The sequence below is a fragment of the Marmota monax genome, unplaced genomic scaffold (assembly GCF_021218885.2).
Source record: "Marmota monax isolate L192 unplaced genomic scaffold, Marmota_monax_Labrador192_F-V1.1 WCK01_AAM20220418_F8-fsc00064, whole genome shotgun sequence".
Taxonomy (NCBI): Eukaryota; Metazoa; Chordata; class Mammalia; order Rodentia; family Sciuridae; genus Marmota; species Marmota monax.
In genome coordinates, this window is record NW_026694542.1 from 10415984 (window position 1) to 10433525 (window position 17542).

The 17542-nt window shown below is 38.9% G+C and overlaps 1 protein-coding gene across 3 annotated transcripts in view; it reads right to left on the minus strand.

Moving 5' to 3' along the window:
• Window positions 1-17337, minus strand: part of Fbxl20 (F-box and leucine rich repeat protein 20) — a 111072-nt gene extending 93735 nt beyond the window's left edge. Inside the window, exon 1 of one of the 3 annotated variants that reach the window (XM_046420600.2) lies at window positions 17205-17337. In XM_046420600.2, the coding sequence (XP_046276556.1) occupies window positions 17205-17252 (48 nt within the window). In that variant the 5' untranslated portion in view covers window positions 17253-17337. Of the gene's footprint in view, window positions 1-16382; window positions 16864-17204 lie in introns of those variants that run through there. The other 2 variants (XM_046420601.2, XM_058571578.1) reach the window with 2 other exon arrangements.
• Between the last annotated feature and the right edge of the window lie 205 nt (window positions 17338-17542).

Genomic DNA, 17542 nt, shown 5'->3' on the forward strand with positions numbered 1-17542 from the left:
TATAATCACCATTTCTGTTCCTTGTATTCCCCAGGATTTTTGAAAGCTAATCACACAGTAACAGTAACTTAAACATACTGAATACATTCATACTGTGCACACAGCACCTCTGTAGGCATTATTTATGTATCATTTAACTCTCATAACAACCCTAAAAAGAAAGATTCATTTTTATCTCCACTTTGTAAGAAAACTGAGGTACAGAGATTAAACACATTTTTCAAGATCACATAGCTTTAAGCAGTGATCTCAGATAAAATTTGAACTAATGAAGAAATTAGCATTGCCCCAACTAAGCAGTGTATTGCATGTTAGTAATTAGAAAAAGGTTGAACTTTTTCTTCTTTTTTTTTCCCCTTGCGGGTGCTGGGCCTCACACACATACTAGGCAAACACACTACCACTAAGCTACATCCCAGTCTTTTTTATTTATTTTTATTTTGAGATACAGTCTAAATTGTTGAGGTTGCCCTGAAAATTGCAATCCTCATGCCTCAGCCTCCCAATTCGTTACAAAAGTAAGATATTTAGAAAATAGCAGATCCTTAATGTTTTATTGGACATACAATTATGGTCCCTTTCAAATGTATTATCAGCCCTTCTGAAGTTTTTGATGTCATGACTATAAAGTCACCTTCCCTGGCCAGCTGAAAATCACTAGGTTTTTCCTACTCTACCTAAAAGAGTCTTTCTTATTGTTGGTTTTGTCAGTCTTCAAGTGGCCCTGAAGCAGTTCCTCTTCTGTTGTTCCACAATTTTATGTTCACATATAAGACTGATTTTCTCATGTAAAGAAAAGGTATTCTGATCTCTAGTTTGCTAAGTACTCCTCTTCTTCTTCTTCTCTCTCTTTTTCTTTTATATTTACTTTTTAGTTTTCGGTGGACACCTTTATTTTTTTTTTTATGTGGTGCTGAGGATTGAACCCAGCGCCCCTCACATGCCAGGCGAGCGCGTTACCACTTGAGCCACATCCCCAGCCCCTTCTTCTTTTTTTTAAATATTTTTTTTAGTTGTAGATGGACACAATACCTTTATTTTGTTTATTTTTATGTGGAGCTGGGGATCAAACCCAGTGCCTCACGCATGCTAGGCAACCGCTCTACCACTAAGCAGTGTATTGCATGTTAGTAATTAGAAAAAGGTTGGAACTTTTTCTTCTTTTTTTCCCCCCCTGCCCAGTACTCCTCTTCTTTTCAGCAATGTAGCCTTTTCCCACTTTGTTCTCATACACAGAATATTTACAAAAGCTAATGATGGGGCTGTGATTGTGACTCAGTGGCTGAGCTCTTTCCTCGCATGTGTGAGGCACTGGGTTCGATCCTCAGCACCACATAAAAATAAATGAATAAAAATTAATGGTATTGTGTCTATTCACAACTAAAAAAATTTTAAAAAAATAAAAAAAGCTAAATGGGGCAGTGGCTCAACGGTAGAGCCCTTGCCTAGCATGTGGGAGGTACTGGGTTTGATACTCAGCACCACATAAAAATAAATAAAATAAAGGCATTAAAAAAAAAAAAGCTAATGATGTACTTGGTTTTAAAAAATCCAAAAGCCCATTATCATATAAGCTGCTAAAATATGTCATATATAACACAATAAAATTTAAAATGAACAATAAAGCAGCCCACCCAGGACCCAGATATCTAAAAAATTTAAATACAGACAGGAAAACATGGAGCAGAGATGTGAATCCAAGGAGTCAGACTGGTGCCACAGTTTTTCTTAAAACATTAAATATACAATCCTTCAAAATTATTTTATATTTATTTTTATTTTTGTTTTTTTTTAATGCATAACGCCAATAAGTAAAATTGTGGTATTAGCAATAAAATAGAAGGAATAGAACCAGTTCAAAAATATACTTATGAAAGTATCTTTATTTGTTTTATGATAAAAATGGCACTTCAAACTCAATAAAAAGACTATGGAGTGAAGAGTTGTATGACATCAATACAAGGGGAAAATTCAGTTTAAAATCCACCTTATAAACTCCAAGTAGATTAAAAACACAGACATAAAAATCAATACAGATTCTATAGTCTGTATCCCTTCAAAATTCTGGAACTTAAGGTCCCATGATGATGGTATTAAGAGGTGGAAAAGAAAAGAAAAGGTGGGGGAAGAGAGTTAGGCCACGAGCACTTAAATCTTATGAATCAGATTAATTCCCTTACAAAACATGCTTCAGAGAGTTGCCCAGAATTCAGGTATGGAAGTGCATGCCTGTAATCCCAGCAAATTTGGGAGGCTGAGGCAGGAGGATTAAAAATTCAAGACCAGCCTCAGCAATTTAGCAAGGCCCTAAGCAACTTAGTGAGATCCTGTCTCAAAATAAAAAACAAAAAGTGCTGGGCCTGGGATGGGAGCTCAGTGGTTAAAGCGCTTGCCTAGCATGTGTAAGGCACTGGGTTTGATTCTCAGCACTGCATATAAATAAATAAAAGTCCACTGACAACTAAAAAATATTTTTTAAAAGTGCTGGGGAAGTAGCTCAGCTCAGTTGCAAAGCCCCCCTGAATTCAATCCCCAGTGCCAAAAAAATAAAAAAGTATTGAAGTCAGATCTAAAGATAGGTAGTTAGTATAGTTAGGTAAATCGTGTCTAATATAGAGTAAAATAGAAAATGAAGGCCAAGTTGAGAATGGAGCCTGGAAAAGCAGAGCAGCACTTGGGAAACTGAAATGTTAATGTTCCCAAGGCCCAGAGCCCATCCCAAGGAAATGTTAATGAAGCAGCTTCCAGCAAAACAGATACTTTATTTATCTAAAATTCTTCTTTATCTAAAACAGTAGTAGGAAAGAGATGCCCTCTAAAAGAAAGGATCAGAGAATATTTCATAGAGGATAAGATATTGGTGCTAAATATTTTAAAAATGTGTAGGTCTCTAGATAGAAGGTATAAAGACACAGCTTAGAAAATTCAGATATATTTGATAAGTAGTCTAACTGAACATTTGAAGTTCTCAATTTTAGTTTTATTAACATTTGGGATTTAATTATTAAACCTGAACATTTAGTTCTTAAACAGTGATTGGCTCATTTTCAAAGGTATTTCACTTAAAAGATGCTAATCCAAAAGTCCTTCCTGCCCAGATTACTCCTTTGTCCCACCTGTCCCCCACCCTTTGGGCCTTCCCACCTACATTCCATCACTGAAAGATAACAGAACAAAGGACAGGAATGCAGGAAAGCTGAAAGAAGACCTTAGCTATAAAAAGGGGAACACATTGGCCCTTCGACCTATTCCACCTCTTGGGTCCCCTTCTTCCTCCTGGAGAAGTCTTTTCTGCTATCCTTTAATAAAGCTTCTAAACTTGCCTCGCATGCTTCTCTGGTGTTATACTTTGGCATTGGGGAAGCAAGGACTCATCACTGGTAAAAAGTGGTAACAGTATCACTAAAACTAAAGAATTTACTAGTAAAAAGTCACCTATCTTTTCTCTTGTATCTATGGAGAAAGTAATTCAAACTTGTAATTTTTTCTTCTTCTTCTTCTTTTTTTTATTTGGCTTCACAACTGTATTCTCTCACTGCTCTGGATGCCACAGTCCAAAATTAGTATCACTGGGCCAAAATCAAGGTATAAGCCAGGCCACAAACTCTTTGGAGGTTCTAGGAGAGACTCCATTCCTTGCCTCCTCTAGTTTTGTAGCTTTCTGTGGCTTGCAGTCACATCACCCTTTTTTTTTTTTTTGTACAGAGGATGAACCCAGGAGCATTTTACCACTGAGCTACCTCCATCCCTTTTATTTTATTTTGAGACAGGATCTTACAAAGTTGCTGAGGCTGTCTCAAATTTGTGATCCTCCTCTGTCAGCTTCCCTAGGCACTGAGATTAGAGGCATGCACTCTGACACCCAACTAAATGCCAGTATTCTTTAAGAGGATTTCATTTTCTTTTTTTTTGAGTTGTAGATGGACAAAATGCCTTTATTTTATTTGTTTATTTTTATGTGGTGCTAAGGATCAAACCCAGTCCTCACATGCTAGGCAAGACTCTGCCACTGAGTTACAGACCCAATCCCTCATTTTATTTCTTTTTTTAATTGTCAATAGACCTTTATTTTACTTTATTTATATGTGGTGCTGAGAATTGAACACAGGGCCTCATACATGCTAGGCAAGCGCTCTAACACTGAGCTACAACTCCAGCCCCTCATTTTCTTTCTTTCTTTCTTCTTTTTTTTTTTTAATATTTACTTTTTAGGTGTAGTTGGACACAATGCCTTTATTTTATTTACTTATTTTTATGTGGTGCTGAGGATCGAACCCAGGGCCTCACACGTGCTAGGCGAGTGCTCTACTGCTGAGCTACAACCCCAGCCCCCCCACCATTTTCTTTTAAAAGCACTAAAGTGTAATGTATTTCATATAAGCTGTGTGAGGATAAAAAAAAAAGTATAAAACTTCTCATGAAAAATGGTTCTTATCACTTTCCTATACATCTATCACAGCATTTACCAGAATACTAGATTATTTTTCTTACATGTAATTCTTCCTAACTAACTCCTCAAGGTAGAGACAATATCTTGGAGCACCTTTGTACACCCAACACCTATCAATCTGACACACAGTATATGCTAAGTAAACACCTTCTAAGAGCATAACCTGGTTTTCTGTACTTTGATTTTCTGATCTCTAGACAAAGTCAGATGAAATCCAAACATATTTGTTCTTGATAGCTTAATGGCAGCTTAGTGTGTTATGGTAGCTTTATTAGTGAAACAGAATGTATTTCATGAGGTAAATAAAATACCTATACATCAGATAATGTGCTTTGTTTCTAGGAATAAAATATCCAAGATAAGAACTTGAGAAGATTGGTATTGATTTTATAATATGTTAAATGCATGGTATGTAAATGTATTTCCCCTTGGAGTTCAGGATGCAAATATAAGACACCTTTGTCTTTCCTATCCCAGTGTTTAATTAACAGAAATTTATATTACTATCTCTTAGGGATCTTATATGAAACACTCAATTCCAGATTTACTCCTAATCCAAGGATGAGGTAGTTTAAGGAGATGAGAATTGTGTCACTGGCAATTGTGAAGATCATCCATGTTACCTGTTTATCTCTAGAAGGAACAGCAGTCACAATAAATAATGAATGAAATTTGGTTTTAATTATCTCTCCTTAATAATGTTCCCTTAACTTAGGGGGCACTAGTAACAAGCAAGAGTTTGAGATCTGATTTTTAACTAACATTAATCCAATTCCTATTATGATAGGGAAATAGATTATGAAAATCTTCTTTTAAAGCTGTAAAAAGAGTGGTTTCCCCCAAGGCTCAATGTGTGTTTGTAGTAGAACTAAGATTAGATCCCTTAAGAAAATTTTTTTTCATTCTATATTGGGAATTGACCTAGAGACACTCATCACTGAGTGACATTCTCAGCCCTTTCTGTTCTTTTGAGATTCAGTCTTGTTAAATTGCCCTTCCACCTCAGCCTACCAGGTCACTGGGAGTACAAGTGTGCACCACCAAGCCTGGCTCTGAAATCTTGGTTCCTATATATAGGCCAAACTCTGTAGAAGAGAAACCAGATGAAATTTATGGCCCTTAAAGCCTATAATCTACCTTTTGAGACATAATCTAAATATAATTATTCTAGGGTCCTTGCCTAGCATGTGTGAGACCTTGGGTTAGAAGCCCTATACTATCCTCCCCAAAATAATAAAAATAAAATAAAATAGGGCTGGGTTTGTGGCTCAGCAACAGAGTGCTTGCCTAGGACATGTGAGGCCCTGCATTCGATCCCTCAGCACCACATAAATATAAATAAATAAAGGTATTGTGTCCAACTACCTCTAAAAAATAAATATTAAATAAATAAATAAACAGACAAATAAATAAATAAAATACAATGACTCTTTCTTAAGGAATATGCTGGCCTCGGTAAAGTTGCAATTTTTTGTTGTTGTTGGGCTTTAAAAAATTATATCTAGATTTGGAAAGCTTCTTTGTATAACATGAGTCAGCTGTGACTAAGAATACTGAATATTAATGAAGCCTCTTATCCTGCAGTTATAATTTTTTTTTAAAGAGAGAGAGAGAGAATTTTTTAATATTTATTTTTTAGTTTTCGGCGGACACAACATCTTTGTTTGTATGTGGTGCTGAGGATCGAACCCGGGCCACATGCATGCCAGTCGAGCGCGCTACCGCTTGAGCCATATTCCCAACCCCCTGCAGTTATAATTAATGTTAATATGCTAGGAAAGTTATAGCATTAAGTAAATGTTCTAATTAACCAAGGAGAATTCCAAATATACCAGTTTTCTTTTCTATATGTGGGTTGCAGAAGTAAGTTGTGATGAATATTTTTCAACATGTGCCTTCCTTACCTGAACAATATGCAGTTTTCAAAAACCTAGTAAGGGTACTAGTAACACTAACCTTTTTAAAAAAATAAATATATCTCTTCTTATCTGTGTTCAGTCACAAAAAAAAGTTGTAACTATTTTCTACAAATCAGAAAAGAAAGAACAATCAGTTTCTAGGTAAATGTCAATTTACAATTTGGTGCCAGATTTTCCACTTAAGAGACATTTACCCATATTTGCCTAACAACGAGTACAATAATAGCTGGAGTAAACTTCAGATTAAAACACTGGTAAATTATTATTGCTCAACTATACTGATTAAAACACATAGATACTCTTATTTTATAAACCTAGTATATAAAACTGAATCAGATGAATAAAGAAATGATAGGTTGTACTCCCCCCTTTGTAAAAGGATTCTGTATTTAAATTGCATGTTCTTTTAAAAATTGAAAAAGTCTATTTACAAACATTTCTACACAACATATTAATAGGCATCATTTATTGAGCTCTTATTGTACAGTAAACAACTTGCTAAATGCTATACAATCATCATATAGAATTTAATATAATCCAGTAAAGTATTTTATACCCTTTTAGAAACTGAAAATTTGAAACAGATTAAATAACTTGTCCAAGGTCATAAAAGACAGTGATTAGCAAAGTAGAGTTCAGCCTCAGACTTCAAAGCTAATGCTCTTAAATAGGTTCTGTATGTAAATATAAATTGCATAAATCCTATGAAATTGAATCATAGCACACCAAACTCCATTATATCACACAATCATTACATCCACTTCTCACTCCCATGGCAAAGATGTTACTCAGTCAGCTTATACTGCAGATATTTTCCCCCACTGTCAGCCTTAGTTTTTTTGTTTATTAGAATTCAGGGTAGAAACAAGCAGAAATTCAGGGGCTGGGGTTGTTGCTCAGTGGTAGAGTGCTCACCTAGCGCGGGTGAGGCACTGGGTTTGATCCTTAGCACTACATAAAAATAAATAAATAAAAATAAAGGCACTGTGTCCACCTACAACTAAAACAAACAAACAAGCAGAAATCCAAAGCAGTGTAAGATAAAATTACAAAGCTAATGGGCTTTTTTTTTTTTACTAGCAGTTAGAAATAAAGTAATTTAAGAACAATAGCAATAACTGACCATCTAATATGTTTAGAAGATCACAGAAGTTTCACAGAAGGAACTGAGAATCGAGACAATGGATGTCCACAGAGGTAACTTACCCAAGGTCACCTAGGTACCAGTAACACTAGAATTTCACTAAAACATATACATGTACAGAAATATACAAATGAATATGAGTACTTTTTAAGCCAGGCATGATGACCACACCTGAAATTCTAACTATTTGGGATGCAGTAAGATTGCTTGAGCCTAGAAATTCAAGGCCAGCATGGGCAACACAACAAGACCCTGTCCAGAATACTTTTTGTTGATACTGAGAACTGTACCTAGAATGAGTTCTACCATTGAGCTATACTCCCAACTCTATTTATTTATTTATTTAGAGATGGGGGTCTGACTATGTTGCCCCAGCTGGCCTTGAACTCCTGGGCTTCAAATGATCCTCTTGCTTAAGCCTCCTGAGTAGCTGAAACTAGAGGTCCATGTCAGGCACCACACCTAACAAAAAGGATATATTCTAACACAGATCTCTGGAAATCCTTGCTAACACTTAAATTGTTCACCTGGTGGGAAATGCAAATCACCCTTCACCCTTTTCCTTTTCTTCACCCACTACTAAAGAAAAAGAGGGAAAAACAAAACAAGTTTTTTCTTGATAAAAGCAATTCAGGATACAGTGAGTTGATTACTTTCCTTGGGCCTATCAAACAAAGGTTCATATATTCATAAGAATAGGTACTCTACATTTAACATGTCTTCTAAAAATCTTTCTCTTTTCTTTTTGCCTACTTCTCCTGCCACATAAAATTCTTTACTCTGCAAACATAGAACATCCAGATTAGCTAGACCTATGGCATCTTATTAATGTAAATTTTAAGTAAAACTGAGAATGATTTTCCAGTTTACTCTTTGAAATGACTACTTAATTATATCAGCTGGCATTCTCCAGTAGATCAGAAATTCACAGCAATAAACACTGCGGGCTGGGGATGTGGCTCAAGCGGTAGCGCGCTCGCCTGGCATGCGTGCGGCCCGGGTTCGATCCTCAGCACCACATACAAAACAAAGATATTGTATCCGCCGATAACTAAAAAATAAATATTAAAATTCTCTTTCTCTCTCTCTCTCTCCTCTCTCACTCTAAAAAAAAAAAAAACAAACACTGCAGTACTTTATCTAGTTCATTTGGTTGTATTAAGTTTGGGCAAGGATTTGATATACTACCAGGCTCCACCTCCACATTATTAGATATAATTTTTGACTTAGCACCAAAGTAATATCTAAAATTGATTTACTACTTCCTTTCATGGAATTCTATTTCCCTTCTTTAGTTTTGATTAAAAATTCCTGACATTAAGGACAAACAAGAAGAAATCGCCAGTACTGGTTTTATATCTACCAAGTCCTTGCCTACCTGATCTAAAAGGTGATTTTAACATTACAGCAATTTAGGAAACTGAGCAAAAATAAACTGAATTAAGTACATTTTATTTATTTCTTCTTGTTTTGTCCTTAATGTCAGGAATTTTTACTCAAAATTTACAACTGTCAGATATAAAGCTTAGTAAGGTCAACAGGTAATCATAAAATCAATTTGAAAAAACATTAGACAAGGGCTGGGGTTGTGGCTCAGTGGTAGAGAGCTGATCTGGCATGTGTGAGGCACTAGGTTCAATCCTCAGCACCACATAAACATAAACAAATAAAATAAAGGTATTGTGTCCATCTACAACTAAAAAAATATTTTAAAAAAACATTTGTAACTCACATGCCTATTGTAATAGTTATTCGATATTTTCCAAAAATAACTATCCAGTAAGTCATTCTCTTAACAGAAAGTCTTCAAAAGCTAATGGAAATTTGTTTGGTATATATTACATTTTAATATATTTGAATATATAATTTGCACTGATAAGTGACCTAAAACATAAAAATATAAGACTCCAAAAGTGCTTTGTTTTTGAAGCTGAAACCAAGTAAAAATCCTATGGCATAGTTCAGTATCACCACCTATTGTTAGTTGTGAGTAAAATAAAACCATTTTATTAAATGAATTCAAATGCATTGAGACATAAAACTATAAAATCACCGTTGGATGCATTTGGGTGAGGGTGTAATCTAAAAATTCACTAAGTCTGAATGATCACATAGCAAATCGGTGTAAAGATAACTATGCAGAAACAGCTAAATTTGGTAGCATAAGGGCATTCTTTCTTCTCCTTCCCTCCCTTAGATTTTCCTGGTGTCATGGAATATTTTACTTTGAACATCTAAAAATACCCTTCTAAAACCACAATAGTATACTAGTTAGATTACTAAAATTTTCAACTCAGTTTCCAATCTGTCACCAGTTGGGAAACAGTAATCTAAGGAACAGGAATGAAATCCTCAGCCTATAACAAAGGTACTTATTAATTAGTAAGGAAAAATGAGACCAAAATTTGAAACAACTGTGGAGATTAAAATAGAAAGATTTTCCCCAGCAACTGAGGAGTCTGAAGCAGGAGGATCACAAGTTCAAAGCCAGCCTCACCAACTTAGGCCCTGAGCAACCTAGCAAGACCCTGTCCCAAAATAAAAATTAAAAGGATGTGGCTCAATGGTTATGTGGCCCTGGGTTCAATCCCCAGTACCAGATGCTGCTGCTGCTGCTGCTGCTGCTGATAATAATAATGAAAAAAATAAAATAAAATGAAGATTAAAACATAAAAGTACAAAACTTTAAAAGTGTTCGTTCTCTAACAGAAATACTGAATCAATGAATGAAAATCATCCAAAAAAGATTATATCAAAGAATATAGAATTTAAACATCAAGAATAATTTTCCAAAGTTTTTGCACAGTAAAGACTATTAGACAATGGTTTTCAATTTGTTAACAAAATTTGTTGGATCTACTAGTGCCCGTCCCACTGCAAGGATTTTTTTTAAATATTTTTTTTATTTTTCAGTTGTAGTTGGACACAATATCTTTATTTTATTTAAGTGGTGCTGAGGATCGAACCCAGGGCCTCGCACAATCTAGGTGAGCGCTCTACCTCTGAGCCACAACCCAGCCCCAACTGTAAGGATTTTTAAAGAATGAAACAAGTCTAAGCTTTGTTGGTGCCTATAAACCCAGCTACTCAGGAGACTGAGGCAGGAGTATTACTTAAGCCCAAGACTTGGAGGCTGACTTGGATAGCATAGGGAGAACACCACCTCAAAAACAATAACAAAAAACAGAACAGTGAGGTGAGGCACACCTATAATCCAAGTTACTAGGGAGTCTAAGGCTAGAGGATCAAAACTGGAGGCCAGCCTCTGCAAATTCAAGACCAGGCACAGTGGTACCATTCCTATAATCCCAGCAATGTGGGAGGCTAAATCAGAAGCAAGCAGGAGTATCACAAATTTAAGGTCAGCCTGAGTAACTCAGTGAGACCCTGTCTCAAAAATATAAACAAACAAACAAAGGACTGGTGATGCAGCTCAGTGGTAGAGTTCCCCTGGGTTCAATTACCAGTATCAGGAAAAGAACAATGACAATTTATAGGATTCTGGAACAAAAGTTATTTGAATGATTTATTCTAATTCTAATGCAGAAGAGAAATGAAAAGAAATAACAAGTCAGAGAAGTGAAAAGAAATAACCAAAATCCCAGTTAGTCCATGGCAAAAATTGAGATTAATGAATATCCAGGTCTCTTAACTCCCAATGTAGTTTTTTTTTTTTTTTTGGCATGCCACCTTTTATGACTTCTATTATTTTGGATAAATTGAATTGACAAAATGAAGAAAGCAGGAAAAGAACTATGACAGCCTAGTGTTACAGAACATGTGATATTATAGATTTACAAGAAAAGCAGTGAGATATAAGGAATAACGGTAACAAACATGGATTTAAAATGCATATTACTTGGAGCATATTACTTCCTAACTTACATGAGACTTAACATCTCCAGGCACAAATTAAATTTTAAAATGATATGTGGATGTCAGCTAATATTACCACTATGACATTTTTTTAAAATGTTAGGCTTTTTAAAATTTTTTATTTTTAGTTGTAGTTGGACACAATACTTTTATTTTATTTATTTTTATGTGGTGCTGAGGATCGAAACCAGAGCCTACAAAGAGTGCTCTACCACTGAGCCACAACCCCAGCCCCTAAATGTCAGGCTTTTTAATGAGCCCTAAGAAAGATAGAACTTCCCCCTCAAGAGTCAAAATGTAGCTATTAAGAGTATGACAAAGTGAAAAAGTTTAACTGAAAAAAATCTAAACTTGAATCTGAGGGCTCGTCTAGATATTTCCCATAGGATGTTAAGATAATGTTATTTAATGCACTTAAAATAAAGGGTACACTCATTCTTTTTAGAGCAAATACAAAACTAAATATACTGGATGAAGAACTTTAGGAAAGCACATTCCCACACATTTTATGGGCTTTATGGTGAGTTATGCAGAACAGGATAAAGAGTGGAATTTTTAAAAATGCAGACTGAAATCTTGGCTCTCCCACTTTTGAACTTGAACACATATCAGGCCCTCACTTTCCAAAACTAGAAAACATAATTGTGAGAAACAGAACTGAGATGGCTGGGGATGTGGTTCTGTAGTAGAGCACTTGCCTAGCATGCATGAGGCCCAGGGTTCAATTCCCCACCCAACCAAAAAGAAATAACTGAGGTAAAACATTTTGCTCAGTCCAGGTGAGACGCATTCAGTAACTATCACTAAATTTGAAAGGAAATTATCAAAATTGGCCAAAAAAGTTCATTATAAGTAATACTGTAAGTATTTGAATGATGAATTCCATTTAAGTGACTAACACAGTTTAACATATTCTGTCAACGTATAAAGGATATTTATTGTATATATATTTAATGCCAAGGTAACAGAGGAAAGAATGACATCTCTAGATTTCTTTTAACTAGAATAGACATCTACTCTGACTATTCTACAGAGTGCTACATATCTGGCCACTCTCTTGGCTTACTTAAATATTTGATACTGGGGATTGAACTCAGGGTCACTCGACCATCAAGTCACATCCCTAGCCCTATTCTGTATTTTTTTTAGAGACAGAGTTTCACTGAGTTGCTTAGCACCTCCCCAGTTGCTGTTGCTGAGGCTGACTTTGAACTCGCTGTCCTTCGGCATCAGTTCCTCCAGCCCCTGGGATTACAGGCGTGTGCCACAGCGCCAAACTTAGTTTTAATTTCCATTTTTTTAAATATATTTTTTAAAAATTGTAGTTGGACACAATACCTTTATTTTACTTATTTTTATGTGGTGCTGATTATCGAACCCAGTGCCTCATGCATCATGCTAGGCAAGCTCTCTGCCACTAAGCTACAGCCCCAGCCCTCCATTTTTTTTTTTAACTGCAGTTCTATGCCCGTGAGATTAAACCATGTGGCCTCCAGTTACAACATTCAAAAGCATACAGAATAAAACATTTCCTATAAGATGAATCAACTATGGAAAGATCATAAGTTTCAGTTATTCATACACCCCCCCCCGCCAAATTTTTTCTTTTTGTATTAGGCCTAACTGCTATTTGAAATTAGTCATTATTATTTGCAAAAACAGTGAGGTATAAGATTTCCTGCACTCAGAAAAATTCTCAAAGATCAACTATTTACAATCATAAAAATTACCAGCTATTTAAAAAGCAATCTGTAATTTTGAGGTGTTTGGGGCTGGAGCTGTGGCTCAGTGGTAGAGCTCTTGCCTACCATGTGTGAAGCACTGGGTTCGTTCCTCAGTACCAAATAAAAGGAATTATGTCCATCTACAACTTTAAAAAAAATTTTTTTTTAATCTTGTTTTAGGGAAGGGCACGCCAGCGCACTGTAATCCCAGCGGCTTGGGAGGTGGAGGCAGAGCCAGAGGCGGAGGCAGGGGGATCTAGAGTTCTAAACCAGCCTCAGCAATTTAGCAGTCAGGAAGCAACTCAGTGAGACCCTCTCTCTAATAAAATACAAAACAGGGCTAGGGATGGGGCTCAGTGGTCGAATACCTTTGAGTTCAATTCCCAATACCCCCCCCCAAAAAAAAAACTGTTTTAGGATTGGGGATGTGATTCAGTGGTTAAGTAGCCCTGGGTTTAATCCCTAGTACCCCACCGAAAAAAAAAAAGTTTTAGACATGAAAAGCCTGTTTTATTTACCTATATCTTTTATTGAAAGTAAATACTTGAAATATTTTCAATAAATTTATTGCTTTATAAGAGGCCTGTAATGCCAGCAACTTAGGAGGCTGAGGTAGGAGGATCCAAGTTTGAAATCAGCCACAGTCACTTAGTGAGGCCCTAAGCAGCTCTGCAAGACCATGTCTCAAAATAAAAAATAAAAAAGACTGGGGATGTAGCTCAGTGGTTAAGCACCCTTGGATTCAATCCCCAGTATCAAAAAAATAAAATAATAACAGTCCAATTGACTGGTTGTCTTATTACTTATAAATTAGATCAACAAAGAGGTAAGTAGTTTTAAGAAATACTCAGATATTGAAAATTCTAATAGTTCATCTAGACATTATTCATTTTATTCTGACATGGAACACTTCACATACTGATTGAGTAATTTTTGGCTTATAAACACTGTAATCATGAACAGTAAGTATAAAGGTTCAGGCTGAAGATGTGTTTCAGTGGGGCAGTGCTTGCCTATGATGCACAGAAGTAAAAGTAAAGGAGGTTTCTCACCTTATTCTTTTCACCTTCTCAGATCATATTTAGAAAGACTTAGCTGCCTGCTACATAGTAATCAAGGTAAATAGCTACACTTAATAAAGCAATAAATTTTCTTGTTATTTTTAGTATGCCAGCACTACAGATAAAACTGTAAAGCTATAACAAAAACAGGAAATAGCAATGTAATTTTTAAGTACACACCACAAGAGAATTCTTTCCAACAATTCAACGACCTAAAGTGGACAGAAAAATGATAAAAGAACTACCTGCAGTGGCAAAAAGCTATCTTGGCCTGGGGATGTGGCTCAAGTGGTAGCGCGCCCACCTAGCATGCATGAGGCACTGGGTTCGATTCTCAGCACCACGTAAAAATAAAATAAAGATATGTGTCCACCTAAAACTAAAAAATAAATATTAAAAAAAAAAAGCTATCTAAGCCCCACTTAATATTCAGGATTTGGTACTTCTGATTCCTCTTAACTGACAAATGTCTCTTCAGTAATTTTAATGACATTCTGGACTTTCACAATAATGCTGAATATGAAACCACCATTAATTAGTCTGGGCTTTGTACATTAGAGCAACATAACATCCTACTGAGATAACATCAAATACTAACATCTAATACTTCTTCCCTTTTTTTTTTTTTTTGGTGGTGCTGGGGATTAAACTCAGGGCCTTGTGCAGATGAGGCAAACACTCTACCAACTGAACTATATCTCCAGTCTGCCCCCCATTAAATTTTATATGAAAACTCCAAGCTGCACTCAGTGGCATGCACAGGCCTGTAATCCCAGAGACTGGGAAGGCTGAGGCAGGAGGACAGCAAGTTCAAAGCCAGACTCAGCAATTTAGCAAGGCCCTAAGCAACATAGCAAGACCCTGTCTCTAAATAAAATATAAAAATGGGGCTGGAGATGTGGTTCAGTGGCTCAGTGGCCAAATGACCCTGGGTTTAATCCCTGGTACCACAAAACAAAAACAAACAAACAAAAAACTCTAAGGCGAATAATTCTTTAATTTTCCCCACTTCTCATCCACAACTTAACACTGTAGCTTAAACTTCCTCCAAATGTATCCTATCTAGTCTTTGGGGATAATTTCAAATATTTTCATCGCAAGCATTTAAAGAAATGAACAGACTAAACTGCAGACCCTTAATTAAGATATTTCACCCTCTGCACAGAGTTGGTGAGTTTCCTAAAGTTTTTGTCTTACCCTCTTACAATTTCATCTTTTGAGTGAAAACGAAGAAAATCACCAAATGAGATGTACACTGAGCCGTGAGTGATCCCAGGTCAGCCTGATTCTCTGCCAGAAAAGGCCAGATAAGATTTACTCTTCTTCTTGTTGTATACGTTTCTTTCTCTCTTATCCTCTCAATCAATCTTCCTCTACATGATTATACTATTGTAATTCGTCAGTAGTTACAATACTTCACTTTCAAAGGAATGCCTTCCCCACTTGGTGACTACTCTCTAAAGATACTTGGACACTTTACATTTCTCAATTCCATGACCAACTATAAACCTCGATCACCGGAGGAGGTAAAGTTCCTAGGAGACCACAAGACCCCAAAGGATTTTCAAGTCTCTCAGATCTTCGTCCCAATCTCAAACCACATAGACATCTAAGGGTTCCCACAAACAATGAGCTACAAAAGTCCAGACTAAACGGAAAGAAGAGGAAGTATCCGAACAATACTCAAACTCAACACAGGACCGAAAACCCACAGTCTCCTCTATCATCCCAGTCGGCTACCCCCACTGCCTTAGTTTAATCAAGGTCTTAAACTCGAGAAATGGTCCCTCATCGGTCATTTCTCAGCTCGACCGATGGGAAACGATCCACGAAAGTGGCAGGAAGAAAAAGCTCGCTCCGGCCGGTGGGAGCCGTGATGTTTTTCCTACCGAATGGAAGGAGGCAAGCCAAGGGTGTGTAAAGAATGGAAAACTGAGTGATCAGGGGGGAGGGGGGAATTAGGGCGCCAGAGCTAATCCCCCGCCGTGGCGCTCGGTGGCAAGGGGCAGCAGGCGTGCTCCCTGGAGAGCTAGGCAAGCCGGGCGGCGCTGGCTTTCGGGTCAAGAGAAGGGTCGTGAGGGCTGGCAGCCCCGCCGGTGGTGGGTGGCGCCAGGCAAGGGAGGAGGCTCAGAGAGGAGCGAACGAACGTTTCAACGTAGGAGTGCGGGGCTGGCCTTTCTCGTTGCCCGAGCCCCCCCGAGCTCATACCTCAAACCTGCTCTTGGTCACTCCGTTCACGTCTCTCCTCATGGGGCCGGCGGGTGCGGCCCGGGCCGGGCGCTGCGGCGTGCGGAGTGCAAACACAGGGGCCCAGGGCAGGCCCGAGAGTTCCGGGACCGGGAGCGGGCAGCGAAGGGGAAAAGCAGGGGGTGTACGACGGGCAGCAGAGACTTCTAGGCTACTGCGGGGCCTCCGCCACCTCCCGCGGCTCCAGCGGCCGCGACGACTGCTCGTCTCTAGCTCGGCTCTCTCCTCAGCCTCAACTTCAACCCAAAACAAAAACACTCCCCACCTGCCAGCAACGCCGCTCCTCATTGGGCAGAGCCGCCCGGGCCTCGGAACGCCGGGGGAGGGGGAGGAGCGCGCGGCGGCGGTGCGAGACCACCCCTCCCCCACCACGGGCGCAGCCCCTGACGTGCGCCCGCGAGCAGACAGAGTTCGGCGGCGGTGGTGGCTCGACCCCCTCCCGCTTCCGAGGCAGGCCAGCCCACCGGGAGAAGGCGAGGCAGGGAAGTGCCTAAGTGTCTATGTGTTTGTGTAGGGGGGGTGTGGGGCGGGAGCGAGTGCGCGCGTGCTCGTGGACTCGTGAGGGAGAGGAAAGCAGGAGGACAGCACACCGCACCGGAGCCCCCTTTTGGCCCAGAACCCTTCTCCTCCCCTCAGAGGGCAAACAGGCACGCACCTACCCACACAGAACCAGAGCTTTTGGCCTAGTCCTCTCAAACCCTAGGCTTGTCACTAACTCCCCTGTACCCGGGGTTGGCTCACACATCATTTCTGACCACCCAACTCCCATCCTCTATCACTCACTGTCGCCTTGAACCCAAAGTGCAGGAGGCGGTCCCTGCTTGGAGCCATTTTCCTCCTCTTTTTGGATGTCTCTAGATTGGGGCAGTAATGCCGTGGCCGCAGCCGCCGCCGTCGTCGCCGCTGCCGTAGTTGCTGCTGCCGCTGCCGCCGCTGCCGCCGCCGCCGCCCCCGCCCCCGCCCCAGTGGATTGCATTACGGGGTGCTGCAGGGAGGCCTGGGGGTCCGCTGCGGGGCGGGTGCCTCCCAGTGCAAGGCTCGAAAAGGCTGGGCCTAATTGCGCTCAGGGGGAGGCCGAGTGCCCGGTTCTGCTGCGGGGGTGGCCCCGAGGCCACACCTCA